The sequence below is a fragment of the Hyaena hyaena genome, unplaced genomic scaffold (assembly GCF_003009895.1).
Source record: "Hyaena hyaena isolate Hyena2069 unplaced genomic scaffold, ASM300989v1 scaffold_512, whole genome shotgun sequence".
NCBI lineage: Eukaryota > Metazoa > Chordata > Mammalia > Carnivora > Hyaenidae > Hyaena > Hyaena hyaena.
This window is the reverse complement of record NW_024081143.1, coordinates 1,312,622-1,328,294: the sequence shown is the minus strand read 5'-3', so window position 1 is coordinate 1,328,294 and position 15,673 is coordinate 1,312,622. Positions and strand designations below refer to the sequence as shown.

Here is a 15,673-nt window from a genome sequence, read left to right as displayed (position 1 = left end):
AATTCTTAAACAAAACTGTACTTGCTAATGTGACATATTATCCCTTGCTTCTTTTAATAACAGTCTATCTATTACACATGACACAATGTGCCCTTTCTGGAAGTGAAACATGAGCATTATGTTAATAATATAATACTCTATAAAATAAACACCAAGATTACATTTCTAATATTGTAGTATAAACAAACATATATTTTTATAGATTGGAAGAAACTTATGAGTATAAGGTTTATGGTATTGACTCATTTTTCTATTCAGGAGTAAGTAGGATAACTTTTCATTGATTCAATAGCTATATCACATTACACATGTCACATAATAGTATAGGTTAGACCAAATTCTTACCTTATGATTTTAATTCCAAATAATGATTTGATCTCTCTTCTTCTTTTGGCAAGCCTAAACTACTACTATGATGTTAATTGACTTCCTTGTTTTAACTCTTCCAAAGGAATGTTTCACAGCAACAAACTAAGGTATTTTAAGATCTATTTTTGTGTTAAATCTCATTACATAATCTTGTTTTTGAAAAGCAAACCAGATTTTATGGACACTAATCTCTTATTTTAGGCCAAAAAACTAACAGGTAACATTTAGAATATTTAAAAAGAGAGAGAGAGAGAGAGAGAGAAACGAATGTATGATTTCAGTGTTGAAATCTTTGTCATTCATTTGACTATTACACAGTTTTCTTGTAGGCAAAGTATGTCCATTTTATGAATATAAACTCAGCATCCTCTCTATCAGGAGATTCCAATCAATGGAAGCCAGATTACAACTTTCATCCTCTCAAAACAAACATGCCATTCATTTTGCTCTCCCACATTGCCCCTCCATAGTTGCGAGGAAACTTTCCTCTGGAAAACACTTTTGAGTTGTAAAATGTGCTTTAAATATATCCCACAGGAATAGGCTCTTTACAAATGAGGATGTGGGAGAGCCACACGTGTGAGTTATGTTTTGCAATTTCACATAGCTGGAAAATGATTGTACGGAAGCCCACCATTTTGACTTTGAATGAGAAGTAGCAACAGGTAAATATCATAGTTTGGCTGGTTTGGAAATTTTATTGGAAAACAAATTTTGTTAAATAAAAAGAGTTTTGTTAAAAAAAATAATAAATATTGACTTCTAAGTGAAAGCAGTGGTGAAAAACCCTGCCAGCCTAATAAGACATTTAGGGACAGGTTTTTGTATGTCCTATTTCTTTAATGATTAGGGAGAAAATTTAACACTCAGGCATTTCCTGGTCAAGTTATAGCAATTTTTAGGAGCATTGTGGCATATGTCCTCATTCTACTCAATAGTAAAATGCACAGATTTCAATTACAAGAGTGGTGTCAAATGTTTTATTCAGTTAGCCAATTGCACACAGTATCTATTTCTTACTTTCAAAATGTATTATTACAGAATCACAGTTGCGATACCAACTATGTGATCTTAGATAGAAATTAAGGAAACATTAAAGGTTTATTTCAGTTACCATAACAAAAGCTTTCACATAAAGCTCTGACACAGCTGTGACAAGTTGTCAATGGAGCAGTAAGACTAAAAGGAGAATAAAACAATGACCTTTTTTCTCATGCCCCCCATTGTTAAAATTTACACATGAGAAACATTAATGGGGTTATTTGGGAATGTTATGGAGATGTACTTCACTTCTTAAGAACATGAAATGTATGTTTTTTAAAAGATGAATGCTCAACTCCCTTCATGGGAGCCAAGGGTGAAGTACAGTTTTGAGATTAATGGAGCATTAGATTATGAATAATACAGACAAATGATGTTTCCCTTCTTTTTACACCCATTTTCTCCACAAAAGTAGTTCTAACCTTAAAATAATGCTCCTATAAATCTATCACTGAGTAACTATGTTTTATTGAAGGTGAAATGGGACAGGTTAATGCTCCGATTATAATCTAATGAGTCTTTAATTATTGTTGAGTTTCTTACCACTGTCATAAAATTATGCTAGCAATTTAAATATCATCTTAGCTTAGGATAAAATAAACACTGTCCATGCAAATTAAATAATTCTAATTATAGTCTCATATTTAAATCTTTTAAATATATATAAGCACAGAAACCTTCATGCCCTCTAATTGAAAGTTGAATACTACTTTAAGACAAACATACTAACATGAGTTTTATTCTTCCTTTCCCCCCTGCCAAAAAAGTATACTGCATTAAATAAAATTGAAAATCCCTCCATATTAGGAAATTTAATTTTTTTCACTTAAAACAGTTTAAACCCTCAGGGTACCTGTGTGGTTCAGTTCAGACGTTATGTATCTGACTCTTGATCCCAAGAGTCAGGTCATGGTCACATGGTTTGTGTGATCTGAGTCCCACCTTGGGCTCTGTGCTGACAGTGTGGAGACTGCTTGGGATTCTCTGTCTCTCTCTCCTGTCCTTCCTCTGTACCCTCCCTCCCTCCCTCTCTCTCTCTCTTAAAATAAATAAATAAACATTTAAAAAGTGTAAACCTTTAAACTGTAACCACTGAATGTTTATTTATGGCATTGGCTTACAAACCCACACAACAAACTCATGCACATATGGTTAAACATGTATGTACTGCACTAACCTCCTGAAATACACCAAGGACAGAAAACAGTTGCAACAAGATAACTGAAAAGTCACTTAAACTTTGGCAGTGTTAACATGTTTACCTCTGTATTTAACTCAACTGGGTCCTTGTATTGTTAACCATTAACTAATGTTAACTATCACATCAAAGTATCAGACTCATTTTTGCCTCCACTCTGATTTCAGTGAAGTGCCCAAGCTTCCTTCACCAGTCTTGTTCTTTCAATCTGCTGATTTTGAGATAGTAGTCCCTACTTATCCACAGTTTCATGTTCTGTGGTTTCAGTTATCCGAGGTCAACCTTTTACCCGGAAGCAGATAACCCTTTTTCTGACAGATGATCAGATCGGTAGTTGCCCACCACTACAACACAATGCCTATGTCATTCGCCTCGCTTCACCTAGTCCTGTAGGTATAGTATCATCTCATATCATCACAAGAAGAATGAGTTCAGTACTATAAGATATTTTGAAATAGAGAAGACATTCACATAAACTTTTACTACAGTGTATTTTTATAATGGCTGTTTTGTTTGTTTTTCTATTAATGTTTATTTAATTTTGAGAAAGAGAGAGTGTGTGAGCGGGGGAGGGTCAGAGAGAGAGGGAGACACAGAATCCAAAGCAGGCTCCAGGCTCTGAGCTGTCAGCATAGAGCCCAATGCAGGGCTTGAACTCACAAACAGCAAGATCATGACTTGAGCTGAAGTCGGTCACTTAACTGACTGAGCTTCCCTAATGGTTGTATTTTATTACTAGTTATTGCTGTTAATCTCTAACTATGCCTAATTTATAAAGTAAACTTTATCACAGGCATGTAGGGATAGAAAAAGACATATAAGTATATACAGGGTTCACTACTATCTGCAGTTTTAGGCATCCACTGGGGACTCTTGGAATATATCTCCAGTGGATAAGAGCAGACTATTTTTTAATTTTTTTTTTTAACATTTTATTTATTTCTGAGAGAGAGACAGTGTGAGAAGGGGAGGGTCAGAGAGAGAGGGAGACACAAAATCTGAAACAGACTCCAGGCTCTGAGCTAGCTATCGGCACAGAGTCTGACATGAGGTTCAAATCCATGAACCGTGAGATCATGACCTGAACCAAAGTCGGCCCCCCAACCGACTGAGCCACCCAGGCGCCCCAAGAGCAGACTATTATACCAACACTCATGAGATGATCCTGCGTTATTTGAGCCCATTGACAGGGTCTCATTATAACTACTTCGTATCTATTTCTTTCAAGGGTTCCACAGTCTGAACTGTTGGTGCAGGCAATTATTCATTCCACCAAAAGTAAAATACAACTGAAATCTGTTTACTAGTTGCTGTTTCCTAAATAGGTAAAAATCTCTTCAAGGGCAGATTTATTTGTGTCCTGAAAAGGTAAAATTGCACATTGCATCATCCTTTATGTGAGTTGCCTTCATTCTAATGCAAGGTTAGATTCTTTAAAAATTGAATTATTTCAATAACAAAATGATTTTGAACAAAGACATTAAATCATGTGTAATCATTAGGAAATTGGCGTTAGTCCACATGAAAGTTTGTTTCTATTCTAAGCTGAAATATCTGATGGCAGTTTGGAAAATGCGACTTCTATCTCAATCTCGAATTCCAACAGTTTCACTTACTTATTGAGTTTTCTTCTTCTTTCTTAGCTTGACGGGAATCTCCATTGGTATTAGAGGCACATTTGTGGTAGGACAGCAGTTAGTCACACAGAGATTACTGTTTGTTGCATTATACTTCTGTCCATTTTCTAGAAGTGATAACTAAGCTCTCGCAGATCACTCAGACATATAAACAATTTATCCATATATAGTTATTGAATATTGATAACTGACCATTTGGCAAATCTTTTTCTTAAGTTCTTATTCTGGCTGCAGTACTTTTACCGAATATTTTTTAGGCTAAATAGAAAGGCTCTTAATACTTGCCTGGATCTATCAACTGTTCTTCAATGAAATTCCAATGCTTATATAAAGCTCATCTATTTTGCTTGACTGCAACTTTGCTTCCAAGCAGCAGATTTCTTATTGGTGGAATTCAATGTTAAGTAGTTTGAGCATAACCTTGAAGTGAATTCTTTTCTTTCCTTGTACTCAATTACCCTCTTTGAGCTTTTCATAAAGCAAAGGACTGTGCAACGCTGCACCGTCAGTGCAGCCAAGACTAAAGTGAGAGAAGAAACGCTCTAGGGAATACTGCAAATACAATTGCCGCCTCTTGCTCCGACTTGAGAACCAGCAACAGTCTAATAGAAACCCTTCACTTTCTGGAAGATCCCTTTACACTGTGATGAGCACTACCATGCAGTTAATATCATTCCTCAGAAGCAGACCTTTTCATACAGTTAACTATGTGTAAAATTGTCTTTCTTTTCTTTCTTATTTGACACATATCTCAAATTTATAACCAGTCTGCCATGTACTTCCATTAAACAGTCTGGTCTTCCTTTTAGTATTTGATTTATGATTGCTTGAGAAAGAGATATGGCTGGAATATCTTATTGCATATATCTTCTTGCATATATCTTCTTGCATATATCTTCATGCACTTCTGCTGTTTTCTAATTCTGATAAGCCTTCTAGTTTTAAATTTGTTTTTCTTAACATTTGTATCTTTCTATAATATTTTTCTAGAAGATAATATAATAATAATATTTCAGTATTTTTCTTCTATGCATATGCTATTTTAAAATTTATGTATTCTGCCCTGTAGGACACCATTTTTATTATCCATAGGGAGTAATGTTCTCTTAATTACTATATATTGTAGTGACCAGGACCTTATACAGAGTCTAAATGATCTTCCCCATGTTTCCTTTCAGTGTGTTATTTCAATTCCATTATCATTAAATCAACATTGGGAACCTTACTACAGTACAGAGTAAATGATTAACCTCAATATTCCCATGAAAGAAGGTCAGTATCAAAAATATTCCTTTCAAATAGTACCATTTAAATAAGCCATCTATGACCAGGCTAGCCAAGGATAAGAACTGCATCATGTATTAAGTTAAAAATGGAAATGGTTAAAAATTATTAACATTGACAATAGAGGTTAGTTTTGATACGGGTATCAATTTAGTAGGATAATTTGGTGAGGTTTCTACAAATATTACAGAAATGCTGTTTTTGTCTCTGTCTTGTGTAGCTTTGCTTAGAAAAGCAGGAACCTTTCCCTGGGGTTAGTGAAGTCACTGACTAGTATGATGAGACTTCTCACAAACTCTGTGGTGCCAAGGAAAAACACTGGTATTGGAAAAAGGTCCTTGGATTTGAGTTCTATTTTTTTTCTACTTGTCTACATAGACAGCTTACTTAAACTCTGGACTCCAACTTCCCACATATAAAATATTGGTAAAAATAATGCAGTAATTAATTTTGCCTTCATTGGTAATAAAAGGGGGAATGGGGGGGGATTGTTATCATGTGTTATAAGACCTGAGATAAATGTGGCCCCAGAGTTTAATTCTGACTCATTTGCTTCCTCAGGGACTCAGTTTGCTTTCATTTTTTTGTTGTACCAATTTAGAATTCTAGCTGTTTCTTAGTCTAGTCATCTTCACTCACTCAAGATAGTATAGCAGGAGCGCCTGACTCTTGATTTCAAGCTTGGATCTTGATTTCAGTGTTGTGAGTTCAAGCTCATGTTGGGCTCCACACTGGGTATGAAATCTACTTTAAAAAAAATCTAAGAGTCAGTCCTTTACTTCATTGCTTGACAAGGTCAAAAAAACTCTTCCTACAGAAGATTTCTCTTTGTTTACCATTCACACTGATTTGCACCACACAGCTCGCATTTAATCCATTCACTGATAATTGTGCTGAAACCACAATACACAGCCATGATCAGTAAAGACTAAGCCTGGTGAATATCCAAACAAACTGGGGGACTGGCGCCATAAAGGAAGCAGGGATAGATGCTAGGCAGGTAACTAAAGAACATATTCTACAAACATACTAGGCTTGTTGTACAAGACAATATCAATAAATAAGCATGTCAATCAGCACAGTGGCCAGCACAAAGTAGATGCTTCAAAAGGGAAACTTAAGCTGCTTTATTCTATTCAAACACACTGGGTTTCTATTTGGTTTCAGGAACCGTTCAAGCCATCGAGAATATAAGTGTATTGAATATATTTGCTGAAATCAAATATCTAATTATGGGAAAGTCAGAAAGTACAGTACATAAATAAAACATAGAAACAAGTGAACAGTTTTACTCATAAAGTAATGTTACAGATGCTCTGATAGAGGAAAATCCATACTGAAAAGAAAGCAAAGAAAAGAGCTTTGGTCAGAGATTTGGATGGAAAGTGGGAGGCAAGCAGGAGCAATATTTGGCTGAATGCAATGGTGGAAATACTTTTTTCTTAAAATATGAGTTGTCATTAGCTAAGGGATAAACACAGATTGGATTTTCCAGAGAAAAGATATAAATAGGAGCACACAAGTAGAGAGACACAATGTAGAAGTACCAGTTTCTGTGACCCATTGCATACTTGGGTATTCGAGAAGAACGTTAGTGTCTAAGAAAGATGTTCTTACTTTTAGAGTGTAGAATTTAAGTTGCATGATTGATGAGACATTAGTCTTTTCCTTGTCATTATTCGGGGCCAGTTCTAATAGCATAATAAAATGACAAGACCTTGACTTCACTCTTATTTTGCCAGCTTAATATTTATAGTTGAAGGAACATTGATCCCTCTTCTGGCATGGTCAGGCACCAAGGCCTAAGCCTTGGCTTGTGGCTAACATGGTATGATAGATGAGTGACTTGATTTGTTACCTTCAGTTCTATAGTGAATTGATTATCTTACAATTTGGATGTAGCAGTTTTTCATGGAGCTCTTTAGGAGGCCAACCGGGTTTTGGGAAAGTAGATATTTACCTCACAGAAGAGTACAACCATGGTGTGTTAATTTTCTTCAAGCATTGCTTTTGATCACACATTTTGAAATCCCCTTTCCTGTTCCTTGAAGAGCCTTTATAACTTTCTGGGAACTTTCAGTTTTAAAAAGTTACAAGAGAAGAAATCAAGCACTTAGATACAGAAAGCAGATTGGTGGTTGCCAGGAAAAGGATGGGAGCAGACCTGAGAAAACTGGTTTTCTGTTGTCATTGCTCTACTTAGAATAACAGATAAACATATCTATTGTCTAGTTATGTCTTCAGTTAGGGACATGTAGTAGAATGAGGTTGTTTTTGTTTTTTTTTTTTTCAACATTCTACCCATATTCAGTAACAGGATCACACATTCACATTCTTTGCCATGTCACTTCCATGGGCCATATTTCCCTACTCCCAGACTCTAAATTCAGCTATGCAACTTTCTTTGGGGATGATTATTCAAGAAGCAAGTTAAGGCTTGAAAATGTTTATACTGTTGCATTTATTCCAAAACATCTGAAATGTCGTGAGAAAAACATGCCCAGTCTAGTATGATTTTTCTCTGGAGGGGAAAAAAAAGTCATGGGATAATCACACTGTCCATCTGAGTGCAATCCAGATCAGCTGAACCCTGTCTAATCTCCACTGGCACAGCTGTGGGAGTACAAAGCTCAGCAAAGCCACCAACAAAACACGATCAAGACCAACTGACCCTGAGTTGATATGGAAACTTGTGAGAACGAATGATCACTATTTTAAGTAGAGCTTTGGAGATGATTAGCTTCTTTTGTTTGTTTGTTTGTTTTTTAATCACAACATTTTTGTAACAATAGCAAACTAACACAAGAGTTTAGTCCCAAGTATCAGATATACTCAGTGAAAATGGGAAAAAAAGATAAAAATATAAATTACCTTTCTTTTAATTTCTTGCATATGCTTACTTTTTGTGAAAAAATAATGACAAAACAGATTGAGTATTCATTTTTTTTAGTCAAACATGGTTTGCCATCACATAAATTTGCCCTTTTGCTGTTTGATTTTAAAGAATTCCATTAATTCCACTATCTTTTTATATGGGCACACATTTATATCAAACTACTGCTTAGATTTTTATTCTCTAAACAAAAAATTTTGTGGTTAGAAATGTCACCTTTGTGTAGATTACTTATTTCAGCATTATATATTTTTTCAACTTGTTTTGATTTTGTGTTGCATTTTTTCCCCAATATTAGAACTTGGTACTGGATATAATATCAAAAATATTTGGATAGACTTTTTGTTCTCTCTGTAAATACCAATTTAAAAATACTCAATAAAATTTTCTAAGTAACATTGAAAGACACACAGTGCATATTTAACATTAAGTTAAACGGCAGTATTAAAAACCAACTACACTTTAACCAGGAAAACAACAATATATTCAGAAAAGGAAAGTTTTTTTTTTTTACTTTGTTTTAGCCATTTTGTTGTTTTGCTTGATGCCAAAGGTTTTCTGATTTCCAAGTTATTGTGTAGAAATTGGGATAAACACCACAGAGGCATTTTGGCTTCATAAAGTAAATCAACTTCCATTTATGGCTCCTGTTTCATTTTCGTGCTTCCCAGGCCTTTTAAATAGAACAAACATGCCTTAGGGTTTTTCTTAAAATCATTTTGAAAGTGTGTTTCTGTTATGACCCATCAGTATGAAATATAGTTTTCTGATAACATGATGGCTAAAATCAGTTTGGGGATTTTTTTCACAGGTGGATAGCAGGTTGGATATGTGGAGTCTCTACATGGCAGGAATTTAATCTATTAAGAAATAATGCCTCAATGTGCCAGCATGCAACATAGATTCAAAAGTATGTTTAACATGGAATCATATTGAAAATTAAATAAAAGAGAAACAGAAGTTCAAATGAAACAGAAACCTATTCAAGTGGTGACAATTCTACCACTGAGTTAATAAAGATCAGTTTCTTAAAATGCACAAACTACCAAAGCTGAACTGATATTAGATTACCTTTATCTATTTTAAAAATTGAATTTGTTTAGTTAGTTAGAAAAATTTCCCCCAAATAAATCTCCAAATACAGGTGATTGCACCAGATAATTCTACTAAAAGTTTATAAAATAATTAACACCAATTCTACACAGTCTCTTTTAGAAAATAGAAGAAGGAATGCTTCCAAACTCATTTTACAAATCCCATATTACCCTAATTCAAAAATTAGATAAGAGTAGTTCAAAAAGAGAAAATCACAAACTGGTATCTCTCATGAAAGTAGGTGCAAAAATCCTCAAGAAAACGTATAACAAATTAAGTTCAGCAATAGGTAAAGTTAATTATATACTGTAACCAAAGGATTTTTATTACAGAAATGCAAGGCTGGTTCAGTACTCTAAATTTAATTGATATAATTTACCATATTAATAGGTTAAAATAGAAAAATAACATGAATATATCATTGGTATGGACAAAATATGTGCCAAAAATCAACAACCACTGGTGACAAAATTTTCTCTGAGTAAATTAGAAATAGAAACTTCCTTAGCTTGAAAAAGACATCTACAAGGAATAATAATAATAAAGCTAACATATTTCATGATTAATGAGGAAATTCTTTCTTCTTAGATTAAGAACAAGGAAAAGATATTTACCTTAACCTCTCTTACTCTACATAATCCTGGAAATCCAAGTCAAGGCAATAGGGAAAAAAGGATATAAAAGGCATATGGATTAGAAAGAAAAAAATTAAATTGTCCTTTTTTTTTTTCTACTTTTGAGAGAGAAATAGAGACAGTGTGAATAGGGGAGGGTCAGAGAGAGAGGGAGACACAGAATCAGAAACAGACTCCAGGCGCTGAGCTAGCTGTCAGTGCAGAGTCTGATGCCGGGCTCGAACCCAAGAACCGTGAGTTCATGACCTGAGCTGAAGTTGGACTCTTAACCGAATGAGCCACCCCGGTGCCCTAAATTGTCCTTGTTTGCAGTTCATATGATTGTATATGTAGAAAATTACTGGAAAGGTGAACAAAACTTTCAAAAACTAAGATAAGGTCAGCATATATAAATCAGCTGTATTTCTACACACTAGCAATAATGTGGAAACCAAAACTAAAAATACAAAAGGAATTACAATAACTCAAAAGATTAAATCCTTGTGTATGAATATAACAAAGATGTATGAAGCTTGCATACTAAAAACTACAAAATGCTAATGGAAGAAATTAAAAAAATCTAAATAATTGTAATGATGATACACCATGTTCATGGATTAGAAGACAAAGTAAAAACTCCATTTCTCCATAAATAAATAATAAAGGGAACTTATCAGTACATTACTGCATTTAAAACACAGATGGAAAACATAGCTTTATTTTAGAACTGAGAACTGGTGGTTTCTTAAAAATCTAAGCATGACTCTACCATACAACTCAGCAATTGCTCTCTTGGAATTTAAGTGAGAAAAATAAAAATATGTGTTCCACAAAAGCTGCACCTAAATGTTCTCATAAAGTTATTCAAGAGAGCACCAAAGTTATCTGCCCAGATGTTTTTCATTAAATAGTTAAATGAATTGGTACATCCATATTATGTGACACTAGTTGGCAACAAAAAGAAACTATGGGTCCACACAACTTGGATGGATCGCTAAAGAATTATGCTGAGTAAAAAAAAAATGGCAATCTCAAAATATTTATACTTTATTAATATATTTCTACAACATTCCCTACCTCACCCTACCCCCTTGACTCTACGGTGAGTGTGGCTTTTGTTTCCTTTCTTGGAAAAGGAATTGGAGAGGGCTTTTCCCATTGCAGACCAATCTAAAGAAGAGGTGGGAATGACCCAGAAGATGGGGCTACAATGGCAAGGTGACCATTCCTGGGCCTTCACTGCAGTTACTCCGCATGGGGTGGCAGCTCCTGTCTCAACAGAGAGACATCTGGTGATGTTCATGAGGAGGATGGAGAACAGATGCAGTGAGTAACTGAGAAGAGGGCTGGAGTAGCCAGCTCTGCACCCGATGCCTTCCCAGAATGATAGCTTTCATAAAATGAGTCTTTTCAATCTGGTCCTTTAAAAAGGTCCATCTCAAGCTGTGAGTCTTTACTTTCTCACTGGTTTTTACTCTGGGCTTTGAAGTAGGTGGCTCTGGCTGGCTCTAATGGAGGGCTTATGGCTGGCAGGGCTGATGACCTTGGAAATGGTGCTCCAGGGACATGGCTGCCCAAGTGTTGTCTCTGTAGCCCACGCCTACCTAATATTCCTGAAGTGGCAAAATTATTCAAGCAGAGTACGGATTAATAGTTGCCAGAGTTTAGAGACAGAACAGGGGGAAAGAGTGGATGCAATTATAAAAAAATATTTATGGCAATTCAACAGTTCTGTATTTTGGTTGTGATAGTTATATGTTTTTATTCATGTAATAAAGTTGCATAGAAGCACACACAAATGAAATCCAAACATACAAATAATAAAATGTCAGAATAAATCATCAATTTCCTGGTTTTGATGTTCTATAGTTGTATAAGATGTTGCAGTTGAAAATTGGATGAAAGGACTTTTCTACCATTTTTGCAAATTCTTCCAAACCTACAATTATTTCAAAATGAAAATGTTTTAAAAATTGTTGTAGCTTTAAAAGATGTAGTTTAGAACAAGTATTCATGAATACTCAGCATATTCCTGAAGGCAATGTTATATTGCCCAGAATACAATGATTCCTGAATTCTGCCATGACAGGGTGTCATCATACTGAACTTGAAAGAAACTTTAGAGCCCATAAGATATTGATCATTTTAATTAACCAATGATCAATTTAAATAACCATATCAATTAATCAATGATATTGATTCATTTAATTAAAATGAATTGCATATAAAGCACTTTTTACCAAAAAGATTTAGCACTTAAACTAATTTCAATTTTCTAAAAATATTTGCTCAAAACTGTCTCTTATATGTGGACATTTCTGTGTATACCTGAGGCTGTGTAGTAATACAGCAGGATTAGGAATAGTCTTATGGTAAACACAGTGACTTTTCCCAGATTAGTAAGCGTATTTTGGGATTTACAAGTAAACATTTTCAATGTTTGTACTCTCAAAAAAAATGTTGAGAGTCTGTGCAAGTAGAGTCAATAGAATACTAGTTTTATGTGAGATTTTTGTGTATGTATGTGAGAAAGCTTGCAAAGTGGAAAAAAAAATAATTTACCCTAAAGGATTAAATGATCTGATATTTTGAGTTCTCAAAGAATCTAGTAGAATTTATTCTGTAGTCATGTCAAAATGAAAACAGCAAGCTATTGGAGTTCAAAAAGTATTTTATTGTTGGTAACCAGTTATAAGGGGATTAGCTGAAATGTATGGCTTCTGTCTGAGACTGTTCACCTTCAATTTGACCCAGATGTTTGTTATTTAATTTTTTTCAAGACTATTATACAAAAACTGGTCCATAAAATTATTTGGCTTTCTTTTGCTATTGTCACCATCAGTATTTTGTTTATTTTGTATATTTTTATGATATAAAATTACTTAATATTATTTATTATTACTTAATAAATTATTTAATATTAGTTGCAGTATATTTAAGTGTTCAAGAAAGAAATTTTTAAGGAGGTCAAAAACAGCAAAAACATCCAAAAAATAAAGGAAATTAAAATTCCTTAAACTGTGAATGACTAAAACAGACATAGTATTTTTACTTCAACAACCCGAAATGAACTTTACAGCAAAAGACAAAAAACTAACTTAATTAGAACTAAAAATCAGTATTTAAAAACAATGGTCACTGTAATAATAATGGTTGCAGACATACTCCTCTAGTGGATGTTAAAATCAATGGACAAAAGTTTAGGGACAAACTTTAGAATATTTTATAGTTTCAGTGTATAGTGTCATGATATTTATGAATTGTAAAAAGAAGAACATTGATATTCAGTGAAGAAACTCAGAAAACCAAGTGATCAAGGATAACATTATTAGTAATAAGACATTAACATCAAATAGTTCATCTAATAAGATGAACTGAGGACACCACATCATTGTGGTGTAGTCTTATCAAAACTGTATAATCTCAATCTAATCATGAGAAAACATCAGAAAAATTAAAATTGGGAGACATTCTGAAGTAAAAATGATTACTGGTACTTTTTGAAAAAATGAAGATTATGAAAGTCAAGGAAAGACTAAGAAACTGGTACAGATCGGAAGACACTGAGGAGACACAATAATTAAATGCAGTGTGGGCACTCTTTCTGCCATCTTTGAACCTGTGGAGGCCTGCTGGGAACAGGACTCCTGAAACGACAAATATGTCTGGAAGGTTGTGGTCCAAAGCCATTTTTGCTGGCTATAAACGGGGCCTCAGGAACCAGAGGGAGCACACAGCTCTTCTAAAAATTGAAGGTTTTTATGCCCGAGATGAAACTGAGCTCTATCTAGGCAAGAGATGTGCTTATGTGTACAAAGCAAAGAACAACACAGTGACTCCTGGTGGCAAACCGAATAAAACCAGAGTAATCTGGGGAAAAGTAACTCGTGCTCATGGTAACAGTGGCATGGTTCGTGCAAAATTCCGAAGCAACCTTCCTGCTAAAGCCATTGGCCACAGAATCCGTGTGATGCTGTGCCCCTCAAGGATTTAAACTAACTGAAAAGTAAATAAATAAAGGTGTAGATTAAAAATAAATAAATAAATAAATAAATGCAGTGTGGGCTCCAGAAACAGAAGGACATTAGGGGGAAAAGATTGAAATTTAAATAAGGTTTTACATTTAGTTAATACAGTTAATGTCACTACTATGAATGATCTTTTTTTTAATCTAATAATAATGGCTATGTTAAATTTAGAGAAGCTAGGTGAAAGGTATAAGTAAACTACTATGATTTTTTAAATATTTCTGTAAGTCAAAAATTATTTGAAAATAAATTGTCTATTCCTAATATATTGACAGGAGTCAGCAATTCCCAAACAAATTAATATATTAAATTTTCATTCTACAAAAAATTAAGATAAAATAGTAAAATAAAGCAGTAATTAGATTTTGCATATGACTGGATGAGTGTGGTGGAATTAGTTTTTAATCTTACCAAGTATCCTCATGAACATTAATAAAAATCCCGTATAGCCAATCTAAAAACAAACCAACAACATCCTTGATAGCATTTTCAATAAAATCTAAAGATAAGTCATCTTTGTATCTCCTGATCCTAAATACGACTATGTGGGTTCAAGATAACGGACACCAGCAAGTCCATGGTTCAAGATGAACAGCAGCATAGGAGAGTGCAGACGGAACGAGTTAGTCTATGCTCTTATACTTAAGCCAGAGAATCCAAAAGTTGCCCACAGGCACTTTCTCATTAGTTCCCAAAAAATTGGAAGTGGAAATTCAGCACATGAATCTGATAAAGGCAGCCAAAACTGAGAAAAAGAATACACAGTTTCCATTTATAAATTATGTCAAAGTATCTGTGAAAAATTTGGAGAGTACTTAGGGTGAAATGTGGCTGAAATCTCAAAGTACCCAACAAAAATCCAAGAAAAATGAACAGTCTGCTGAAAGTGGACTGTTAGTATAGCTGAGTAGAAATACTGATGATAAAGTAGAGGAAGGAGAGCAAATGCAGAGAAGATACAGAAGAAGACACAGAGAAATCGCCACTCTCTTCCTTACAATACCAAAAAAATTAAAACTCAATGATTTTTATTGAACCCATCCAGGGACTGACATTTCAGGACAAATTTCAACCTCGAAACTTATAGATGAATGAATTCATAAAGTCAAGAGAACAGCTTCTGGAGCCATCAACAGTTAGGAACACTTAAATGGTAATTTTGACAAAGTGCCAGAGTCTGAGTGTGGGCTAGGTTTAGAGGGAGGTTTAGAGGGAGAAATTCCCGGGGCCCATAGTCTGAGGAGGCTCCCACATTTTCATGGATTTTACCCATATGAGCCTGCCGGGTTCTTACTGGCAATAACTAAGTATAATCTCTCATGGCCCTGGGCAGAGGGAGGGGAAGAATCAACCTCAGGTAATATGATCAAAGCATTGTCCATAATAAAGGCTTACTCTAAAGGGGAGCTGACTTTACCAGTAAAGTCCTGCCTGCAGGATAGATACATCTCCCACTGCATCCTCATAGAGCCTTTCTCTGTTATCTATGATGTGGGAGCATCAAGAAATATTGA

General features: G+C 34.6%; 1 protein-coding gene across 1 annotated transcript; it reads left to right on the top strand.

Moving 5' to 3' along the window:
- The first annotated feature begins 13,792 nt into the window (after positions 1 to 13,792).
- LOC120247293 (60S ribosomal protein L35a-like) lies at positions 13,793 to 14,141 on the top strand. Its single transcript, XM_039255142.1, has one exon. It carries the CDS (start codon positions 13,793 to 13,795, stop codon positions 14,123 to 14,125), a length of 333 nt encoding a protein of 110 aa, XP_039111073.1. The 3' UTR covers positions 14,126 to 14,141.
- Positions 14,142 to 15,673: the final 1,532 nt, after the last annotated feature.

Excerpts from the sequence above, each read along its gene's own strand:
- LOC120247293 (XM_039255142.1), top strand. The coding sequence starts at position 13,793 with ATGTCTGGAAGGTTGTGGTCCAAAGCCATTTTTGCTGGCTATAAACGG.